The sequence below is a fragment of the Peromyscus leucopus genome, chromosome 15 (genome assembly GCF_004664715.2).
Source record: "Peromyscus leucopus breed LL Stock chromosome 15, UCI_PerLeu_2.1, whole genome shotgun sequence".
In the NCBI taxonomy this organism is placed as follows: Eukaryota; Metazoa; Chordata; class Mammalia; order Rodentia; family Cricetidae; genus Peromyscus; species Peromyscus leucopus.
In genome coordinates this window covers 15,715,423-15,738,394 of record NC_051076.1, presented here as the reverse complement: position 1 = coordinate 15,738,394, position 22,972 = coordinate 15,715,423, and the positions used below count along the sequence as shown (strand labels likewise).

Here is a 22,972-nt window from a genome sequence, read left to right as displayed (position 1 = left end):
GCTTCTTCGTGTTCTCTGTTCTCTCTCACACTTCCGTCGTTTCCATTCCTCAGTGCTTCTCAAGATTTGTCCACATGTCGTAAAACTATAGTGCTTTTCACAGGATGGCATGCGCTTTTTCTTGCAGGATCCTGGCACACTTAATTCTAACATGAATCTCCGAAGCACTGTCCATAGACTGACATGTGGCTATTTCCTATGCATAACCTACGAACCCATCCCAAGTGTGTGTGTGTGTGTGTGTGTGTGTGTGTGTGTGTGTGTGTGTATACTCACACAGGACCAAGGCCTGCCCCTTGTTATCAGCTGACTGTTTCCTCACCTGCTGGGACTTTCTATAAGATCAGAACAAGAAAGCACCAATTTCAAGGAAAAAAAAAAAGAAATGATAGCACAAAACCTCAAGTCTCCACTTGAGGGGCTGAGGCAAGAGAATCAAGAGTTGAGGGCCATGTGGGCCCCCAGAGAAGGGGGCACCAGAAGGTGGAATCTCCTGGTAGGAAATGACCTTGACCTCGAGAGCTGATAAATGCTGAGGGATTAGAAAAGCATCTGATTGTTTTCCTGACCTCACTTGTTGCCTGCTGAGCCTGCTTCTTGGTGTTTCTGTTTGGCTGTACTTGTTAAAAGGAAGACCTGAGTCTCCAGGTTCGTGGTAAAGAGGGGTGCACTCATAAGAAAGCCAGCACAATGACCTTGTCGGTGTCCATAAGAACCACACTGGAGAGGACTAACTTGTAGACATCCCTGCTCGGCCCTGCTGTCGCTGGGTGTTAAGAGTGACGCGCAGCACAGGAAGGCGCCCCAACAGGTGAGGGTGCTTCTGCGAAGACTGACGGCCTGAGTTGAATTCCTGGAACTCACGTGGGTGAAGGAAAGGACTGACTCTCACAGGTTGCTCTCTGACCTCCACACACAAATAAGTGAAGGCAGAAATAAAATGAACACCATGTTTTCACTGTCCTGAGTTGCCTGGATCCCCTTGGTTGCAAAGCCAGTGTCCACTGTGGGGAACTCAGGCTGCCATGCCTCGCCTGCCTCTGCCGTGATGCTTGAACAGCTGCAGCCAAGTCCGGGGGGCTTCCTAAGCCTGTAATCATGTGTTCCCCTGGCCGGAAGGCTCTGGATTGGACTGTGAAGGATACCAGTTTGTCTGTCAGAAGAACTCTGTCTAACTCAAATATACGAATGTCTCTCTCACCGATGGCCTCGGTGGGATCTGTTCAGATTGGGACCTAAGGGACTCAGCCAGATCCCTTTTCAGCCCTGAGTGTAGACGCCTGAACCAAACACATGTCCACTGTGCAGGCTACCTGTGCCCTGGGGAGGTGTTGACATGCCGCTGTAAATCGCACTGCACTTGCGGGCTGTGTTTCAGCCATCAGTGCGTTCACACTTACACAGGGCTATTAGTATCGTTTCAAAGGTGCTAGATGTAATTTGGTTATAAAGTTGTAATACTTAATCTTATGCTCCCTACAAGTACAGCACTGTTTCTGTTTTCCTTTTCTTTCTTTCTTTTTTCTTTTTTCTTTAAGAAACTGCACTTAATGTGAAGTAACTGATGAGGGGCACTGTAACTGTTAGGGTCTGGTCTACAGGCCTGTGACATTGAGCCATTAAAATGTTTGCTGTTCTGATTTTAAGCAAAATTTCTGTTATAATTAAGGGAAGTGCAGAGTGGAGAGGAGAGGAGAGGAGAGGAGAGGAGAGGAGGGAGAAGAAAGGGAAGAGGAAGGGAGGAGGGAGGGGAGGGAGGGGAGGGGAAAGGAGAGGAGAGGAATCCTGGGCTACACAGTGAGAGTCTGTCTCAAAAACAAACAAACAACAATTTTGAGATTCAGAAAATCCACACTGATTTGTCTGTGTGCCACCTTGGTCTAGCCTGTGGAGGGAGAGTTTGGGAATCACCAGGATATCCTAGCAACCTTGAACCTCACGTGGTCTCTGGTGGTGCAGGCTCTTGGCGGCTGCCGAGAGAGGCAGAAGAGACAAGCGACGAGCTTTCTATTACGTGTGAGCTTTCTGGTCTACCTTGTGGAGCACACTCCTCCCTTTCATCCTGAGCCCCTGATTTCTCTCTTAAAGAAACAAAGAAGCCTTGATGGACATCGGGAATTCCAACTGGAGCAGATTATGTGTGGAAAAGGGTACCCAGACGTCCGAACATTCCGACACACAGATGTAGTCTCACCTGGCTAAGACCGCTCTCAGTTTGACTGAGGTTCCTGCCATTTCGGGGACTAGTTGGATCCTTGGAGCACAGAAACACATGCTGCCTTTTGATTTCAGCCCATCTTTCCCTGCCGCAAAGACTGTCAGTAAACCGCGGTTCCCGCCAGCTGCCTCACCCGACCTGTGCACCCTCCCAAGGCTTCTGCATGGCCGTGACGTCAGGCACATAGCACATTGCTTCTGGGAAGCCTCGTTTTTGTTCTTACACTGAAGTCTAACCATTGTCATCAGATGCTTGCAATATTTCCTCACGGACACCCCATGGCAGTGACTCTGAGCTAGAGAGCAGCCCCCCCCCTCCCCCCGCTGGGGCTGCTGGGTGATATTGATCTTGAACTGCATCTGTCAGCGTATCTCAGAGCAGGTGAACACCTGGAAACAGGCAGCGCCCGGCCGCATGATGACTTGCTTCCTTGGGTGGACACATTTATTGGCTTTCTGTGTTGTTACAACAAAAGTGGAAAATGTAATGTGCTGTATAACGTTTATTGATTTTCCCTGAGCTAAGAGCAAAGTTTCAGATGTCGCCTTGGAAACAGCTATGACTTTGGCATGCGGGGGTCCATACAGCTTCCTGGATTCATTACCTAAACTCGGGTCGGACTGTGGACAGCTGCCACAATGGCAGTTTTGACGTCTAGAGGCCTGCAGATCTTGTGAGGGGCAGAGGCTGAGGGATTCTGTACATATCTGCCTGAAACCATAGCCCCTTGTAGAATTTTACAGATGGTAGGGCAGGCTGCCTGGAGGCGATGTCAACACGCAGTCATAGATCTCCTCCCGCCATGCTTTGCTCTTGAAGGCCAGATTATGGCATTAAGTACCAGCTTCTTTACTTCTCGCCTCTAGGCTTATCTTCAAAGTTTCCTTAGCTCCCCAGACTTCATTGTGAGTGACTTGCCAGGGCATTTCTCTAACACAAGGCTTCTGATTCAGTGGGTTAGGGTGTGGTAGAGTCTGCACTTCTAATGTGCTCCTAGCTCATCCAGTGATGGTAGTCTGTGGACTCCAGTTCCAATAGTAAGAGTTTGGTAAAGGTGACCAGACCAGATAGCAAGGCACTGTAGTTCACACACTAGCTCTGCAGCATGAGCGTGCTGAGCCTGCATCCAGCATGAATGGGTCGAGCCTGTATCCAGCATGAATGTGCTGAGCCTGCATCCAGCAGTTAGTGAGTGGAAGGAGGTTGGTTTGCCTCAGCTGTCTATCACAACCGCACAGAGCGGGGCATCTTAACTTGGATTGCCCATTAGAATTACCCAAAAATTGCCCATTAGAATTACCATTACTCATGAGAGCTAGCCAAAGCCACAATCCAGCCCCGACCAATTAGGCAGAGTTCCTCAAGTGATTCTAGTATGCAGTTGGGGCTGAGGAACCACTGGCTTAAAGCATTAAGACCCTGTTCAAGGGGCTGAAGAGATGGCTCAGTGGTTAAGAGCACTGGCTGCTCTTCCAGAGGACCTTGGTTCAACTCCCAGAACCCACGTGGCAGCTCACAGCCTCTGTAACTCCAGTTGTAGGTGATTGGACACCGTCATGCAGACATACATACTTGCAAGCAAAACACTAGTGTACACAAAATAAAAAAATCTTTTGAAAAGACACCGTTCAAATGCAGCTTTAATGTGGCAGTGAGGGCACATGCTGGCTGTGACAACAGCATGGGACACATCAAGAGTGCCCACTGTGCTGCTTCATGGAGCAGACCCATGCCCATTCCTTACTCCTTAGGTCAAGTGCAAGGTAGGCTGGGACTGTGCAGACGTTCTCAAGGGGCGGGCTGTGGCATAAACAAAACAGAAGTTCATGTTCATGGTGCAGTGTGGTGTGAGCATTGGTCAGTTAGCACATCTTCTCGTCATCAGGCGTCCACGGGCTCTGCTGTCTTCAGACCCCTTTGGGAAGTCATTTCCCTTCTAGCTAATATGGAAGAGACTCATGGGTCTAGCCTGGACTCATGGTACTGGTTGCTGTGTGTTACATCTAGTCACAGTCCATTGACTTGAACCTAGACAGACACGGGGCCCTGGGCAATGAAGGCTGGAAGGGAACTCAGAGATAAAAGAGCAGTGTGTCTTGTGGTAAGCAGCAAGTAGCCTCTGCCGCTAACCATGTGGGGTAGAGGTGATTGTGGATGCACAATCTAAGGGGTCAGCCCTTTCCTACATGAGAAACCCCTGTGGACTGTGTGAGCCTTTGGGAGACGTGAGGATGAATGATCAGCGAGAGCAGTTAGGCTCATGACTTGGAAGAATTTTGAAACATTGGAGAAGATAGGTTATAATGTTCTGCACTTAGACCCTTTCTGTTTGTGTGAACATTCATGAGGAGCCTAGGCTGTTTTGAAGGTTCATTTTCCTCTTTTGCATGGATTGAAATATATAGATGGACTAAAGACTATGATAAATAATACGTAATTCTCAGCTGCTAAACGATGGCCTCCTCACAGTTTACTCAGAAAATAGCTGTCTTTAGAGCGCAGTCTCCCTGTCTCTACTGCCCTGGCCTTGGAGCTACTCAGGCCTGTGCCCAGATCTGGCTCCTCCTTGAAAACAAGCCTCCCTGCTCATGTGTGATCCATCCCCTCACATCTTCTTCATGGCTGCCCTCCCTCAGTCCCTCTACCTGGTGACCAGTCTTGTCCACAATTCTGGAGCACTCCCACCACCATACACCACCCATGAACAAGGTCCAGAACTCTGGGGTCCTCTTTGGCCCTCCAGCCTCCCCATCCACTGCCTCCCCGCAGCAGACTTCTTCTCACACCCCATTCACTGCGCTGTCTCCACCAAGTCTCAAGGTCACCAGTGATTCCGGTGTGGCCAAACCCATGGTCACGCCTCTCTTCCTGTGGCCCTCAGTTCCCTAGGGAGAGCTCACTCTTCCTCCTCACTCTCCCTCTCAGCATCTGTGAAACAACCTAGCACCCTCTGCCTGTCTCTTTGTTTCCCCGGTGTCTCTGCATTTGGACTTGGGACCCTTTCTCTACTTTTTCCTACATGAGTTCATGCAGTCCCATGGTCAGAAATTGTCTTTCTGCTCATGACTGCTGAGCTCTAAATTTAACCCAGGCCTTTCTCCAGATGCCCGACTGACACCCAGTGGCAGCTCCAACCTAAGAAGAACAAAGCTGAACTTGGTACCCCTCAACTCAGATCCAAAATCTGGCCATCGTCCTTGGCTCTTCTCTCAGGGGCCCCCAAATCCATATATCAAAAGCCTATTGTAGAAAAATAACTGGAATGGTCCAAGGGTGTTCCAGCACTCTCCTTCCCTCCCAGCATGTTGGCCTTCACTGTCTTGATCTAGCTGCCATCATCTGTCCAGGTCATGACAACCATGTCCTCGTAACTCTGCAGGTCTGTGTTATACCCCAGCTGCCAGCCATACACACAGAAGCTGGACCTGGCTTGAAGACTGTCCCAAGCCTTGCTCTTCACAGCATCCTCCCACATTTCTGACAGAATCCCAACCTCTTAACGTGAGACTGTAGACCTCCTGTGCGCAGTCCCAACTCTCTCCTTGACTGGTTGCTGTGTAGCCCTCCCTCTCCTGTCCCACACAGCACCATCCAGGCTCCTGTTCAGTGACTTAGACTTACTATCAAAGTGCCACCCCCTCTACCCAGCACATACTCTTCCCCAGCACTTCCTTGCCTGAACTCTTCCTGGTCTTTTTGCCTTATAAAGTGGTGGATAGTGTGGTGGTTTGAATGAGAATGTCCCCCATAGGCTCAGGTATCTGAACACTTGGTCTCCAGTTGGTGGCGCTGTTATGGGGAGGCTGAGAATACGGGCCTTGCTGGACATGTGTCGCTGTGGGTGGGCTTTGGTGTTTATAGTCTTGCCCATATCCAGTTTGCTCTGCTCTGCTTTGCACTTGCCATTGAGGATATGATCTCTCCACCCCCTGCTCCAGCCACCATGCCTGCCACTTGCTGCCATGCCTCCCCACCAAGATGGACCCTTTTCCCTTTGGAACCAGAATCCCAGATAATCCCTTCCTCCATGAGTCACCTCAGTCATGGTGTTTTATCACAGCAACAGACAAGTAACTAATACTTGTGATTAGTAATGCTATGATGAGACCAGCATTTATCTCCATAGTGAAAGAATAGTATGTTTTACCGACTGTTTTCCAGTATGTTGCAGACCCATACTAACAATCTGTAGTGGACGTGGATTCTTGAAGGAAAGTGGGAAGATGAAGCTGTAACACAGGTCCCATCTTTAGCTGTTAGATTCAACTGTAGTGAGATTACATTTAAATAAAGACGAGTTGAAACCGCCCGTGGATGCTGCAACAAAGTCAAATCAATTTTTCTATTCATTTTATTGTGGACTCTTAGCAAACAGCTGCTGTTCGGATTCTGATCTGAGACCTCACCAGGAACAGAGCTGTTCTGGATTTTCAGCCTAAAGGCTATCTCCCTGAATAGCCGATGTAAGCAGATCCTTGGCATCCCTAGTACTGCCAGATTCTCTCCACTGCCTCCCATTGGTCCCAGGAGAGAACTCATGATTAGGTGTAACTGAGATCAGTCCATTGCTGCTTTTCTCATGGCTAATTCCTTCCATTCCTGACAGGAAAACCATGGTTCCTTTAAGCAAGGAAGGAGAACAGAGCAGCTACTGACTATCTAGAAATATTACTGAACCTCTGGGGAGACTTGGTGGATTATTTCTTCTTCTTCCTCTCCCTCTTCTTCCTCTTCTTCCTGCTCTTCTTCTTCCTCCTCTTCTTCTTCCTCCTCTTCCTCTTTTTCTTCCATCTTATTCCTTCTTCTTCTCCTCCTTCTTCTTGTAGTTCAGGGGATCAAACTTAGGGCGTCTACATGCTAGACAAGGGCTATACATGTAAGCTATATCCCCAGACATCCAGAAGATTGTAGCCCCCAAGTTCGCAGTAGTGGAATCCAATCTCTAGTGTCAGGGTGGGACCAAACTCCAGTGGAATGTCCTGCATTATCCACATGAAGGAACTGAGACCTCAGTGATGCCCCCTTATGATCTACCCTCTCCTGGTAGAGACTGCTTCACCCACAGCTTCCCTCTCTTCCTGGTCCTTTTCCCATCTCCCTCATCCCTCACTCACACTGGGCCCTTTAACCAGTCACATTTGCTGTCTTGATCAGTGGTCTGTTGCTGTGGAGAGACACCATGACCATGGCAACACTTATAAAGGAAAATATTTAATTGGAGCTGGCTTACAGTTTCAGAGGTTCAGTCCATTCTCATCATGGTGGGGAGCATGGCAGCTCTGTATGGGAGTTCTGTATGCAGATCCACAGGCAGCAGGAAGAGGGAGACACTGGGCCTGGCTTGAGCATTTGAAACCTCAAAGCCCACCCCCAGTGACAAACTTCCTCCACATCTACTCCAGTAAACCCACATCTCCTAATCCCTCCCAAGCAGGACCACTCTGATGACTAAGTATTCAAATGTGAGTTTATGAGGGTCATTCTTAATCAAACCACCACACTTGCCTCCATGAACGTTCTACCTCTTCTTTCCTGTCCTCTTGCTGTGTCTGGAGAATCCTCAGTGTCCCCTAATCCCATGTGTCCATATCCATTTCTATTACAGAAGAAGCATTGTGCTTGGCCTTTAGTCTCTTAACCATTGTTCCCTGTCTTTGAGAGTACACCCCCAGTTCCGGCATACATTTGAGATCTTACTGCACACAAAAGAACGTCTGATTCCTATCAGTCATGCCTGCTAAATTCCCTAGGGGGTTAATGCAGGCTAGCACTCCATCCTGGCTCTTCAAGTATGTGAATATGTGGTACTAAAGTTCCTTTGAGCAGACAGGCAGAAGGCTTTCCCAGCCACAGAAATTGCCATTGACTTACGTATTTACCATCTGAAGACAGGATGTAATTCCATTTCAGTTGTTTTTTTTTTGGGGGGGGGGATGGGAATAAATGATGTTTAAAACAAATAAAATAACGTAGTCGACAGATTAGATAAGAAAGTGAAGAGTCCGGCAAGCCTAGAGCAGGCTATGCACATCTCTGTGCCTCAGGGGCAGGTACCCCAGTGCTAACTCTGGAAAACCTGTGCTTAGAACATGTACTGGCTTTCTCTGTCACTTCATTTTGCTTGAAGTAGTAGCTCACCTTCCCTGAGATCAGATGATGGGGGGTAGGCCTGGTCTACCCAGGAGAGGGAGAAGAGGTTCAGGTTCCTTTGCCTGGAACCAAATGAAACGTTTGGAGGGACGGTGGGGGCAGCATGGACTCCTGCTTCTAAAATACCTCCATAGTATTAGCTGATTGTGGCATTTGCTGCCTGGCCTTGAGGAGACTCCAGCCATGTCCACTCTGAAAGAAGCTGAAGATCATCCGTGGCGAGAAATCAAAGGAGGGATGAGGTGGTGGTGATGGTGGTGGAGGTGGAGGTGGAGGTGGAGGTGGAGGTGGAGGTGGTGGTGGTGGTGGTGGTGGTGGTGGTGGTGGTGGTGGTGGAGATCTTGGTGTAGTGTTAGTTTCTGACGCATCACTGTGACCAAAGCACCAGATAAAAGCACCTTAGTGGAGGAAGGGTCGGTTTATTTTGGCTCCTGGCTTCATAGAAGTTTCAGTCCATTGTGTCAGGGAAGGCATGACGGGAGCAGGAGGTAGCGGCTATTCAGATTGTGATGGACCAGAAACCAGAGCACAGACCTGAACCAGGGACAGCTATTACCTCCAGAGGTCTCCCTAGTGACCAGATTCCACCAGCCAACCCCATCTTCCAGAGGCTCCACAGACTTCAAAATAGTACCCCATGCTGGGGATTGAGCATTCAGAACACGAACCTGTAGGGGACACATGAGATTCAAGCCATAACGTTGATTTTGGTAAGAGAAGGTGCAGCATGGTACAGTAAGGCTGGGCGTGTCCCAGGGAGTCGGACCGTTTACCTCCCAGCAGCTAAGCAGCACTGCTGGGAAGCCCTGACCTGCTTCCTCAAACCTTTCATGCTTATGAGCTGGGTCAGCCTCCTAAGAGTGAGGCAGCTGTCTCCCCAGGGAAGGGTCTTCATACTTCCATGTAGGACTGACCACGGAGCCAGTGTGTGCCAGGATGAAGCCAATGGCAAGCATCCCTGGGATGTGTGTGCCCTTTGTCGGGAGCATGCAACATGGGTTGGTGGGGGAGGACAGACACTCTAACTGACCCTTCTTTGGAACATGCTTTGGCCAGTGTTTGGGGAAGGGACCCGTCATTGGTGGCATCCCTGGTGAAGCAGAGAGGCAGCGGAGGTGGAGGAATCCCACACCGTCGGCAGAGTTCCTTCTTGCCCCCAAACTCTTCCAGCAGCTACACTTTTAATGATGCCGGGCTGGGGGGGGGGAGCGGGGACTGGGGGGGAGGGTGCCTCGATCCTAACTGTGATAACGAGCCACCGGTATAACCCTTGCTAATGAGCTCCTTGCTCAGAGCCTCTAGTCCATGCAGTCCTCACAAAAACTCTAGTTGAGTACGTATTGTTTCTCTTGCTTGACAGACAGGAAATTGAGAAGGGGAAAGAGGCAGAGGGAATAGTGCCGAACCCGTTCTGTGCAGCCAGCATGGTCCTAACACCCAAACCAGACAGGCATGCTACATGAAACCTGCAGCAACGTATTAGCAAATCGCCCCCAGCGATGCATAGGAAAGCGTTCGCTGCAGTAAATGGGTTTTCCCCCTGCTTGTGATGGGTTATCAGGACTTCACCCCATGCTAAGTGGACAAGCATGTGTGTAGTCGTGCAGAATGCACAGAGGGCCCAGGAAGGCTGTGGGTGGTTTTGCTATACTCCATTCAAGGAGGGGAGAGAGCCAGAGATGCACTGCGGGACAGACCTTGGCAACAGGGAAAAGAACTGCCCGGGAACTGCCCATGAGGCAGGATGGGGAGAGAAGTGGACCTCACTGGGGAAACAGAGGTCTGATAGCAGGCCTTCAGCTTGCCTCTTCAGCCCCAGCTCCAGCCACTGGCATCCAGCACAGAGCATACTGTGGGTCTCTGGCCTCTGCCTCTGGTCTCCTACCCTCTGCCACACCTAGCCCACGATTGTTGAGTTCTGTGAGAGACTGATAGAAAGCTACTCGGCCACCATTTTGCAGGTAGGAATTTCCCTTATGTTCTGCAAGGAGACATAACCCACTGTCCGCAAATAAGAAGCCAAGACAGAAATCAAGATCCATTCCCAAGTAAGCCTCAGCAGAGCCTCGATTGGATTCTACCTGTCACACCCCAATACACAGGCCGAAATCCTCCGGAAGCAGTAACTGCTGTTGATTTTCTCTAAAGTCGAAAGAAATGCTTTAAAAACTAAAGTTGCAAAGGAGCCTTTGTTCCCGCCACCCACGGCTTTTGCTGAGAGCCAGTAGGTAGCTGAGGGCATCTGAGTCCGGCTGAGCTGAAGGAGGGTTGAGGTGAAGCTGTGGCGTACCAACTCATGGTGTGTCTAGGAACGCATGGATCCCCCAGGTGCTCGACACACCGCATTGGGAGCAGGCTGTTTGTCCTGTGCCTGAGGCTGCTGTGTGGGCAAGGGTGTCTGTCAGTCTGTCTGCCTCCTGGGGACGCTGTGGGGAAGAAGCACAGCAGAACTCAGAGAGCCTCATCATGAGGCAGTGTTGGCTGAGGGCAGAAGTCCCTTGAGCTCAATATTAGGACTTGGAAATCAGTTTCACATTTATGAGTGTTCTGATGTATGTTCATGCATGGGGGTGGGGCAGAGGCCAACCTGAGGTGTCGTTTTCAGGATGGATGCTCTCTACCCTGTGTTTGAGCTAGGGTGTCTCACTGGCCTGCAACATGACAATTGGGCTGAGCTGACCCCCTAGTGAGCCCCAGTGATCCACCCATCTCTACCAGTCCCAGAACTGCGATTACAAGCATGCAGAGCTGGGATTATGGGTGTGCAGAGCTGGGATTACAAGTGTGCAGAGCTGGGGTTACAAGTGTGCACAGCACACCTGGCTTTAAAAAACAAGCGGATTCTGAGCACCAAATCCAAGTGTTCAGGCTTTCGTAGCAAACACTTTACCAACTAAGCGATCTCCCTAGCCCAGCAAGTTTATAATCAATAATATTTTGGATGCTTTCAAATCAGAAGAAACACCCTGCACCCTAAACTCTCCCTATGGAGGTTTCCTTTACAGGGAAGCTAATGGTATTTCCAAGTGCAGTCAGTAGAACACAGCAAGGTGTGCAGATAAACTTTTCCACTTTTTTTGGGGGGGGGGCACACATCTCCATCGCGTGCCAATTAGGAGAAGACGAAAGCCTCCGCAGCTATTAGTGTTTACCTGGTCTCTGAAGAAACATGGTGACCAGAGGCTCCAGGCTCTCCGTGTTTGGTGCTGCTCTGCTTGGGATTCCTCACTGTGTAAGGAGCCAGGCATGGAGCTGGGGCAGTGCCCGTCCTGAGAACGAATGCCGCAGAACCCCAGTGAGTCTGAACCCCAGTGACACTAATTACCATCATTTCTTCAGAAGCTGTCGGGCATTGCATCTTACAGAGCTTCTGATCATCCTGACAACCCTGGCATTAGTGATTCTTCTCAGGAAGGAGTTATGCTAGCTGCCTGATGCCCCAAAGCACAGGGCACCATCAGGAGTAGAGCCAGGGTTTGAACACAGATGTGGACAACTTCACCACACTGACTGCCTGACTGTGGGTGGAAGCCATTCTTAAGCACATCGTGAGTCCGTTTGCCTGGGTTCCATGTACTGATTTCAGCAGTCATTCGTTCTTCGGGCCAAGGTGGGGGACACTCTGCTCATAGCCACTTACACACGTTGATGTAGTTAGAGCTTCTTTTGTGAGGTGTTCTAGCCCTTGAGACCCAGTCTGGTAATTTTCCAACCCTAGGATGACCCTTGGGGACTTGTTCAGAAAGCCTACAGAGTAGGAACACCTTGGTGCATGGTGCAGCTTTTTTTTTCCCCCAGCAGTTTCATGCATATGGGTGTATAACATGGTTCACTGATACATATCCACATAGTGAGATGATTCCTAAAGCTAAGCCGGGAACACCTCCATCTCCCCATAGCTCCCTTTTCATCTGAGGGGAAAGTTGAAATCTGCTTTTGGCAGATTTTAAGGACACAGCCTAGCACTTCTAACTGTAGCAACCCCCACCCCCACCCCGCCTCTCGACTGTACAGAAGATCCTCAGTCTTGTGTATCCTACCTAACAAGTTTGTGCCTTCTGACCCATGGCTTTCCCATTCCCTGCCTCCTAGCTCCTGATAACCACGGTTCTACTCTGTTTCTATGAATTCGATTTTTTTTTTTAATATTCCACATACTGGTGAGTTCACAATCATGCAGAATTTTCTTGTCTCTGGTATATTTCATTTAGCACAATACCCTTGGTGTTCATCTGTGTTTTTGAAAGGGGTAGCATTCCCCTTTAGTGATATTCTATGGGATAGATCACATTTCCTTTACCCGTTCATCAGCGGATAGGCAGACACTTCATAGACCTTTGGGCACAGAAAGAGTCGCTGCCCGTCTGTAGCACCCTTGGCAGTGCGGGGATCAGGAACCCTTAGCAGACAGTTGGTCCTGTCAGCCCTGGAGGCCACTGGGAACAGTGACACAGAGGAGGGACTAAGTAAAGGAGGAGTCCATGCTGTTGTGTCCCCGGAGTTCTCCGAGGTGTGAACATTGTGGGTACCTTTCCTCTGTCCTTCCTGGTCACCAGCCACCCTTCCTGGCCATCTTGCTTACTTCCTGAGCACCCTGTGGGTAGCCAGTCTAGACAGAGCCCTTTGTGGAAACAGAAAGAGCAGTGTGGGGGACTAGTGTGCCATGGTGTGGGCAGTACAGAGGAGGGCATGTGCCAGCCCAGGGGACACCCCCAGACAGCAGAAAGCTCCACAGTGTTGAAGTCAGAACTCAGACTCCACTTTTTCCAGTGCCTGCCTGGAGGATCCTCTCTCATCAGCCACCATTTCACTGTGCACGCCCCAGGCCTCAGATCCATCCCTGTTCCAGCCGGGCTGCCTGCTCCACACCTCACTTCCTAGACGCCCTGCTGGAAGCCGCTTCAAGTGTCCTTTCACTCTCTCTGTCCTGAAGGCAGTTCCTTCGGCTCCAGCTTCTCCACCATTCTGCTTTCTGCTGGGACCCCAGCAGACTCTTCTTCCAACCAGCCAGGAGCGGCAGCGGTCTGCTGTTGCTAATCTTGTAACTTCCCAGTTGCCTTGGCCATGACTCTAACCTCCTCATTGAGTTCCTTCAGTACTCAGGGCCTAGCCAACCGCACTGACCCACTATTACAGACTGGCTGGGAACTACAGCCTTGGCAGCAGCCCTAAGAACGGCCCTCAGACGCTCCTGGCTTCATGAGGACACTGAGATGAGAAGGGATTTGCTCAGAGCCATTGGCTGCTAAGCAGTTCCTCCGGATTTCAGGTCTGGACCTCCGTGTGTAGCAAGCCCCTGCTCCCTCTCACTCACTTGCTGCTTCTGTTAGCTTGTCTCTTCAAAAGAGCCGGTAAGATCTCCATTACAGCATTGATTGCAGGATTAGAGATAGGTGACCACCAGGGGCACACCTTGGGACACCTCCATCAGGGGTCCCATCTTGTTATCCAGCTTGAGGAACACACACCAACAGGGTGTACCCCCCATACGCTCTCTAAAAGTTTTGGCCAGCTGGAGGTGTGGTGTGCATGGTGCCAGGGGGTTCTACATTAGCCAGAGTATTGGGCTGCTCCTAGGAAGGACCACAAAAGTTGACTCACTTTGGGGGTTTGTCTGTCCTGCTTTCCAGCCTGTTTTTAGTGGTTTCTGAGATGTGATCTGAAAGCCAGGCATTGATAGATTGCAGTCTGATTGTTTCCTGAGGAGTGTCTACGTGGCATGCTGTTTAGTTCTGAGTCCTTCTGCAGACCAAAGAGGTCTTTGTGGCATCAGAGGAATAAACAGCAAGCTCCGCTAAAACTGTCCGTCCAGGGTAGAAATGTAGCCAGATACATCTTTGCAGCCCAGGTGTGATCTCAGAGTGGGAGACTGAAAACAACCCTCTTCCCCTCACAGTGTGAAACATGGGTCAGAAAAAACATCATCATCAAGAACAGAATAAGCTTCCACTTGATGGAGGAGGAGACCAGGACTTACAGAGGGTGGTGGGATTCACTTAAGGTCGCATGAAGTGTTGACAGGAGGAAGTCTAGCGCTTGTTCCCATTGCCCTGGTGGTGTGTGTGTGTGTGTGTGTGTGTGTGTGTGTGTGTGTGTGTGTGTGTGTGTGTTGGGGGGGCAGGGCTAAGACTGCAAGTAGAAGTAGGAGAACCCCTGCATGCTTATCACTGGCCAAACCTCAGCCGGACATGAGGTGGTCAGGCGGGGCCACGGCTCCCCAGTTTGAACAGTTCCAGATGTAGCAGAAGCAGACTTGGCACCATTGTGCCGTTGGGTAAAGATTTTGTCCATAAATATCTTAATTTTATTTACTAGGTTGTCTGGCACATAATAGCGCGCATTATAAATAGAGTAGCTTAATACTATCTATTAAATAGGCATACTCTGCATGTCGTAAGATGAGGCTCTCTTTTATGATGTGCTTTACAACACCACATGACAGCATTCGTGCTCAGAATATCCTAGCAGGCTTCCACTGACCTTCCGTGAAGACATAGGCTGTCTCTGGTCCCAAACCTTAGTCTGATATTTCAAGTGTTTAGTACATCCTGAAGTGGCTGCAATGGGACGTGCCTGTATTGGGTCTGAAGGGTTCCTCCAGGGAACTTTTTTGGTTCTGAAACTCTTATTCTCCCCAACTGCCCAAGTTTGTCCGCTACCTCCTATGGTAAGTCACGGAGATTTCATCTGCCACCCGAGGCCTTGTGAGCGCTACAACCATGGGACCGTGGTAGAGTTCTACTGTGATCCTGGCTACAGCCTCACCAGTGATTACAAGTACATCACCTGCCAGTACGGAGAGTGGTTCCCCTCCTACCAAGTCTACTGCATCAAATCAGGTGAGACGGGGGGCCATAGCCTTGGGGGAGGCTGGTCCTCGGGAGGCAGCCTTCAAGCTGTGGCCAGCTGTGGCCAGCTGTGGCCAGCTGTGGCCAGCTGTGTCCTGAATGGCATCTTATCATCTTACCATGAGCCTTAGAACCAGGCTGTAGAAATCAACTATTATGGATATGGGTGGCTGTGTTGAACTCTGCCAAGGGATTCCAGGCCTTTCTCAGAAGCTCAGGAATATTTATGAACTGAATCATAGTCCTGGCACCCATGGAGTGCCAACTTCTGCGGTTTCTCACAGACTTGGTGCCACCCACTGGCAAGAATGCAGGCCCATGGCTGTAATCAGAATTATGTACATAGCTCTGGGATCTCTCTTCCATTGAGGGGGACATATCCAAATAGGAGTAATATTATTGTGGGTAAGAACTGATCTCACATAAGTGGAGAGTGTATGCAAGCTCCACCTGCCTCCTGGTGATATGTGATAGCAAGCCCCCTTGGCCCCGGGTCCCAGCACCCCCAGGCAGTGGCCCCATAGAAGAGACCCGGTACCAGCACTCACCATTCACCTGCTCTTCCCACTTCTGCCCACTCTGTCCAGCATTTTCCAGACCATAGCCATGGCTTCTGCCCCAAGCAGCAGTGTTGGTTGGATGCTGCTCTTCTGGATGCAGATGGGATGCTTGGTATCTGGAGGCATAGAGATTTCGTGTGGGTCAGCAAGAGGAGAGGCATTGAGTCTAAGAGAATGACCACTGAGTGGAATGATGGGATGGGGTATGCTGGGAGCAAATGGATGAGAATATGTCCTGGAAGGGTCTTCTCTTGCTTCTCTTACCTGGCAGACACCACAGAGGGTGGAGTGATGGCCGAGGAGTAGACATGTTCCTTTGTCCTTCATCACCCTTGCTTCACTCCGTCCTGTACCCAGAACACCGTTTTGACCCATGTCAGAACGGGTTCTTCAGGGTAGGACACCTCTCACTCTCTTCCCAAAAAGCAGTTCTATTATTGCTTTGGCCTGTCCTAGATTCTCCTGCCCGGGCTGCACCATGAACGTGCATGTCTAAAGCCTCATTAGTATCTACAAGGCCATCACCTGCCAACATGTCTTCAACCCAGCAGGACCCCCATGCTAGAGATAGTTCTTAGTGTTGGGTGGGTCCTAACGTGATTTACAAGCTGTACTGTACTAGATGTAGGGTGTATCTGTTGAGTCCCAGGCAGCATACCATGGGTACCTCATGTGCCAGATGATCACCCACTAAAGGGATGTAGTACCTCATGCCTGGCTTTGTTATCTCTCACGGCAGAGCAAACGTGGCCCAGCACCCACGAGACCCTCCTGACCACATGGAAGATCGTGGCATTCACGGCCACCAGCGTGCTGCTGGTGTTACTGCTCGTCATCTTGGCCAGAATGTTCCAGACCAAGTTCAAGGCCCACTTCCCCGCCAGGTCAGTATAGCAGAGAGAGCACAGATGAATGCCATGCTTAAAGGTCTGGGTACACTGTCAGGGAGAGAGCACCATGATGGAGAGAGACAGCCTCGTCCCTGCCTCCCTGGGCAGACTGGGCTGGAGTAGGCACGGTGGAGGATTAGAGGAGAGGACCAAGCCAGCGATACAAGCTGGGCATGTCCCATCAGGAGCACCCCCCCCCCGTCATGATCCACCTGCTGTGGCCCTAGGGAGTGATTTGCATATACCTGGGGAGGCATCAAGGTCAGGGATGTGACATGGCAGAGGTCAACGAATAGGTCAGGAAGCTTCAGAAAGCAGAGCAGGCCTGTGAGTGGGAAATCGGGAAGGGCCTGGGAGGGGATCCAAAGCTTCAGACGGTGGCTCTCCAGCCTCCTTAACTGCACCAGAGAGCTCAGGTTGGTGTCTTCACCCCTGTGTCCTCCTCACACCAGAACGGTCCTTACAGCTGTGCCCTGTCACCCCACAGCTTTCCTTACCGCTAAATCAGCCATCCTCATCCCCAAGTTGCCCTTACCGTGGTACCTGATCATCAGAACGAGAAATCTGAGGTTCACGTGTGCCACCATCTGAAAACAGGACTATAATCCGGATGAGGAGGAGGCTAGAGAATCAACTCTGTTCCCTCCAACACAACCCTGTAGCTCTCACCTCCCAGGAGTGTGGAGAGGGAGAGGAGTGTCAGCTTCCCCAGACCTCACGCTCCACGACAGCTTCATCTCACTCAGCAGAAACACCGCAGGTCCCATCCAGCGGGCGCCTCACTTTCCCCAGCTACGTGTGCTGGATGTAGGGGTCACTTAGGTCCTCCCCAGGCCCAGAGGTGTGTCAGCACCTCCCTGGTGGCATCACCAAGCCTTTGCTGAGGTTCCAGAACCTTCCTTTCCTCTACTCAAACCTTCCATCTGCTCTCTGGGTCTTCAGCATTGTTATTTATTAATCAAAGGACCGTGTTCTATCACTAAGCAATTACAGTTTCTCAAGAAGTCCAAAGGATCACATGAAAAAGCTAGACTACACTGCTGTGATTTATAATGTGTTAGCAGACCTTCAGATGGCCCACAAAGCTGGTGTGTGTGTGTGTGTGTGTGTGTGTGTGTGTGTGTGTGTGTGTGTGCTTGGAAGAGTTTTCTAAGATATGGACTACTAGGAGTTTTTGGAATCTTCTCAAGACTCATTTGATGCTCTTACACTGTCCTCTGGTTGTTTAGGGAAAGTTGTTGGCATCTGTCCAAATGGAACGCAAGGTACGTCAGGGCATGCCAAGGACAGGCGACTGTGTTCCCCAGGTCCCAGGTGTTTAATATCAACGTATATGAAAGTCACATGGCATGGGTGGAGCTGTGCAGAGGGGAATGTGGCCCGAGCATGGACCGTTAGGGTGAGAAATGAGCAGAAGTAGCTGCTTGCCCTGGCCTGACAACATGAAAGCAAGGAGCAGGGAGGAAGCCCTGAGTGAGCCGAAAAGGCTAGGGAGACTATGGAACGGCCAGAGAGGAGTGTGCGTGGACCGGCCAGAGAGGAGTGTGCATGGAACAGCCAGAGAGGAGTGTGCACAGCTTGTTCTGGGTGCACTAGCAGCGCCAGGTTGATAGCACACTTCCTTTCTTCCTTTCTTTCTTCCTTTCTTCCTTCCTTCCTTCCCTCCCTCCCTTCCTCCCTTCCTTTCCTTCCTTCCTTTCTTCCTCCCCTCCCTCCTTCCTTTCTTCCCTCCTTCTACCTTCTAGAGAGTGCAGGCCAGGTGGTCTCTTGTCTTCTCTGGGCAGCCTTTAAGGACTGGAGCAGGAAGGCAGCTGCTGTAACCCCTAAGCTTTTGCGGAGTGTGTCAAATACCCATAGCCTGGCGGTCATATGGGTGCAGATGGCGGTGACACACTTCTGCTAGGGTCAGGTCCAGCACCACCGTCTGGTCACAGTGGCATCGGCACATGGGCCAGACCAGGAGCTGCCCATGTGCTCCATGAGGAAGCAGGGAGGGCAGCCTGGCTCCCCTGCCACCTGAAACCCTCACAGCAACTGTGCAGGTTCTGTCTGCACCACAGTGAGGCATCGGGTCTGAGGGGGCCGTGAACCTGGGTGACTGGGATGACAGTCAGAGGCGTGACTAACAGCCTGCCTTTGTAATTTTCTGTTGTGTTTTGTCTGTCTCTTTCAAGTTGAGTGGTATGGTCTTTTTGTTTGTTTTGCTCTGTTTTGTTTTTACAAAGAAGAAGCCTAAGAAGCATGGACGGGTTGTACCATCTGGGCACTTAGTGTCCACCCGCCCTTAGGATGGAGGGTGCCATCCTAATGGAGGGAAGCCTGCCCCCAAACCAGGCCATGGTGCATCGCCGCACATCTGCCGGGAGCCACTGAGAAAAGAGGCTGTGTCTCCACACTGGAGTGGTGTAGACAGACCCTGATGTGTGTATTCTCACTGTTTCCTCTGCACAGGGGTCCTCCCAGGAGTTCCAGCAGTGACCCTGACTTCGTGGTCGTGGACGGAGTGCCCGTCATGCTCCCAACCTATGATGAGGCTGTGAACGGAGGAGGCTCGAGTGCCTTAGGCCCCGGGTACCTGGCCTCCGTGGGCCAGGGCTGCCCTTTACCTGCGGATGACCAGAGCCCTCCCGCCTACCCCGGCTCCGGGGACACGGACACAGGCCCTGGGGAGTCGGAAACCTGTGACAGCACCTCGGGCTCTTCTGAGCTGCTCCAGAGTCTGTACTCAGCCCCCATGTGCCAAGGGGGCAGCCACCCTGCCCCAGACACCCCTGACACGATTTCAAGCACAGCAGGGGAGGTGCCGTCCACCAGCCCGGGCATCGACATCGCGGATGGTAAGCATTTCCAAAGCTGTGGCTAGCTCCCCGGCACAGGGTCAAGGCCATGCGCCTGCTTCCTACCCAGCTGCCATTCCGTCTCACTCTCTCTGCTTGTGGGTCTATCGACAGGCCAGGGGTGGCAAAGAATGATCGGTATTTTGTGAGTAATGATCCCAGGAGTAGAAACTGCATGAGGACCCGAAGGGTACCACGCCATGGAGTTGAGAGGCTGGAGAGCAGACAGCACGTCAATTTTGATGCCTCCTATTATGCAGGGGTTTTGTCTTCTTGTCCTTTAATTGAATAGGACAAGCAGGACACACAGGCAGAGGAACAATCTAGACGTGTGCACCGGGCCCCAGCCCATCTTTCAAAACGGGCGTAAAGGAGGCTGGTTCTTCTACGCTCCCCTGCACACTGGGCCCTACCTTCCCACTTTGGAAGGCCGGTGCAGTGAGGAGTGTGGCCAGCCTCACCCACGGGGCACCCCATCCCCACCTGACCCCAGAGAAACACTGTGTGCATAGAAGTCGCTTTACCAGATGTGAAGGGAGAGATGCACCTGCCGTGGGGAGGCTCAGAGCCCCTGGAAATGGGGAAATGGATTGAAGTAATCGGGTCTCCACTTCCCAGGGGAAGGAAGCCCAGCCCAGCTCTGCAAAATCGCATTGATTCCAGAGTGTGGCCACAGGACACAGGGGAAGCAGGGCAGTAGCCGGCCTGCTGGCCCAGAGTGCTCTTCCTGTGCTCACCCTGCCTCTCTGCACTTGAGATCGTAACATTTTGGCTCGAGTGACGGCGAGAGCCTGCGGTGAAAGTCTAATATTATCCTTTTTATGAGCTGGATGTAAAATCACAAACTGTTCTCTAGCAAATAGATGGTGTACGGGGCGGGAAGAGGGGATACTGCTTTATTTGACCTTTAATGGATGCATGGAACCGAATGTTTTTCCTTTCTTCACTGATTTCTGGGATGGGAGCAGTTTTAATGAGGCTCGTAATTCCAGATCATGTAGCTTTCGGTTGTACTAAGCAAATAACCATCTCTTCCTTTCCAGAGATCCCTCTAATGGAAGAAGATCCCTAGCCGGGTGACGTCCTGGTGATTTCCACTGTCCCCTTTGGGGAAAAGAGCCTTGAACCTTGGAGTGAGGCCGCAGGAGGACAGAGCTTGGGGGAGAAGGGGGCATTTTCTAATCTATCTACATGGGGACAGTGAGGGGCGCACCACACACCTCCAACAGGACTGCGGGTCTGAGTGCCAGCAGTGATAAAGCTTTTCAGTGAGACTCACAGGTTTGCCGTGACCTGCAGGGAACAAAGGGCAGAGGGGACTCTCTGTGTCACCTCCATGACAGTGTGGAGTGTCTCTGGCTACAGAGTGGGAGACAGTGCCACACACACCCCGACAAATCACACATCCCGTTGGCTTATGTTAACAGCACCCCCGGCCCCTCTGAAAGCATGTCACTTGTGTAAATCCGCTTCTAAAATCTGCTTTGAACTGTCTGGGGACACTAGATCTGGACAGGTCTGCCTCTGTAGACAGCCCATGTTAATTGGCCAGCCCAGGAGCAGATCCTTCTCTTTGCCCTTATTAGTAAGGGACAGGCTCCCAAGGAAAGATTCTCATGTAATACTCAGACCATCTTCGGCACCTGGACAACTGTCAAAGCCGGATGTGGCAGTTGGAATGAGAAAGGAAAGGAAAAAGAAGCCAGCCGACTCTGCTTTCTGGAAATTTCCTCATGCAGAGGCCCCCCCTCTCCCCGTGCTCTGGGCTGCCCTCTGGTGACGAGCGATGATCGGTGTTTATATTTGTGATCTGGCAGTGAATCCGCGGTGTGGGATAAACCTGTGACCTTACACATGGTGAGAACACACTCAGATGCATCTTGTGGTGGGCCAAGGAACTTGGTAATGTTTGGTTTGGGTATTTCAGAAGGACTACACTCACATTCATCTGCTCATGCCTTCCGATGTGGGTCATTGTTATCACATTGTCCCTGACCCTAAAACGTAAACATACTTTTATTTTCCAGAACGGAAAGTTTCTGTAAAACACATTCTGCATCCAAAGAAAGTGTAAGTCAGATCTTTGGCGCCCATCACCCCAACCCCAGCTCCCTCTTTTGTCCTGGCCTCCAGCCCCAAGCCACCCTGCTCTCTTGCTTTCAGGGGGGCCTTTGGCCCTGCCTGCCTGCCCGCCATCCTGTATTGTCCTATTGTCTCATGGCGCCCACTGGGTGTTGTGCCTAAGAAACGGATTGATTTTTTCAAGAATCCCAGTCCAGAAATGTCTCTTCAAACATATGTTGGTCCGTGGCGTCGATTCCACCCCTCCTCTGGGTTCTAGACAAATATAAACAAACTCTCATCCGTCAAATCACTGTGCACAGAGCAGTGAGGGCTGGAAGCTGGATCGAGTCCTGCTTTCTCTCGACACAGACTGATTAAAAATTAAAAAGAAAATGACGGTTGGAAGCGTGACGTTAATAGTAGAGTGGAGTGAGGGGGGTGAGAAGTGCGTGACAGCGACCACAGGTGGTGGGAATAAAACACAGGATTAAGAACACACAGCAGAAGGAGCCGCCGCCGCATGAAAAGGGTGAGCTTTGCCCTGCCTGATGCACAGCCACCGGTGCCCGGTGCCCCGGGTGGTGATGGTGCTGAGCCCAGGGTTACAACTGTGTGTAATCCCAGATTGCTTGAGTGACAGTCTGTCTCTGGTGCGGCCCGGTCCCATACCATCAATTCCACTTATTCAAAGGAGTTGAGGTGTGTGCTCAAGTGCCACTGCTTTGGCAGTGTATGCCCTGGGGAACTGGGCCTGCCATGGGCACCCTCTCCCAGGGAGCCAGACCTTGGCTCCTCATGCCCACCGGAAGAGACACCCAGAGCTGTCTGAGACCATCCCTGCCTCTTCCCAGTACATGCTCCAGCAGCAGGACAGCCATCTGACCTGGGGACCAAGAACAGAGTTGCCCCCAGGCCCCAGGAAGACAGCGGCAGACATCATGGAGTTCGTCAGCATTGTTCTCAGACAGCCTGGTGGGAAGGTCACCGCTACTCAACTGCTGTATCACACAGTGCCCAGACAAGTCACTCGGACCCTGCCTGCCATCCCTCAGTTCTGTGTTCCCATCCATTGTTTCCCCCACAGACATTATCTGTAGTCTATTTTCCCACTGTAGTGGCCTCTGAGAGAAAGAACCGCTGTGAGAGTCCAGCCTGGTGTGCTCCCAACATCGTTCTTTTAAAATATCCCCAAGTCCCTGTGGTGTGAGGGAACAGCCCCCCCCCTCCACAGACCTCCTCAGTATGGAAACAAGCCTGGCTGTGGGAGAGGGAGCCAGGCTGACACAGGTACTCTCCTCCAGCTTGGGCAGTGCCCAGCTCAGGGCTTCATCTAAGTTGCTGCACAGCAGGCCAGTTCTGACTGGCTGGTCCCCATCATGAGCACAGCACAAGTCGTGGGCGTCTT

At 51.2% G+C, this 22,972-nt stretch overlaps 1 protein-coding gene across 2 annotated transcripts in view; it reads left to right on the top strand.

The window, feature by feature from the left end:
* The window catches only part of Susd4 (sushi domain containing 4), a 129,396-nt gene extending 107,433 nt beyond the window's left edge, over window positions 1-21,963 (top strand). The window contains exons 6-9 of one of the 2 annotated variants that reach the window (XM_028894571.2): window positions 15,016-15,207; window positions 16,516-16,660; window positions 19,118-19,503; window positions 20,547-21,963. In XM_028894571.2, coding sequence (XP_028750404.1) covers window positions 15,016-15,207; window positions 16,516-16,660; window positions 19,118-19,503; window positions 20,547-20,575 — 752 coding nt within the window. In that variant the 3' untranslated portion in view covers window positions 20,576-21,963. Of the gene's footprint in view, window positions 1-15,009; window positions 15,208-16,515; window positions 16,661-19,117; window positions 19,504-20,546 lie in introns of both variants that reach the window. The other variant, XM_028894569.2, reaches the window with a different exon arrangement.
* The last annotated feature ends 1,009 nt before the right edge of the window (window positions 21,964-22,972 follow it).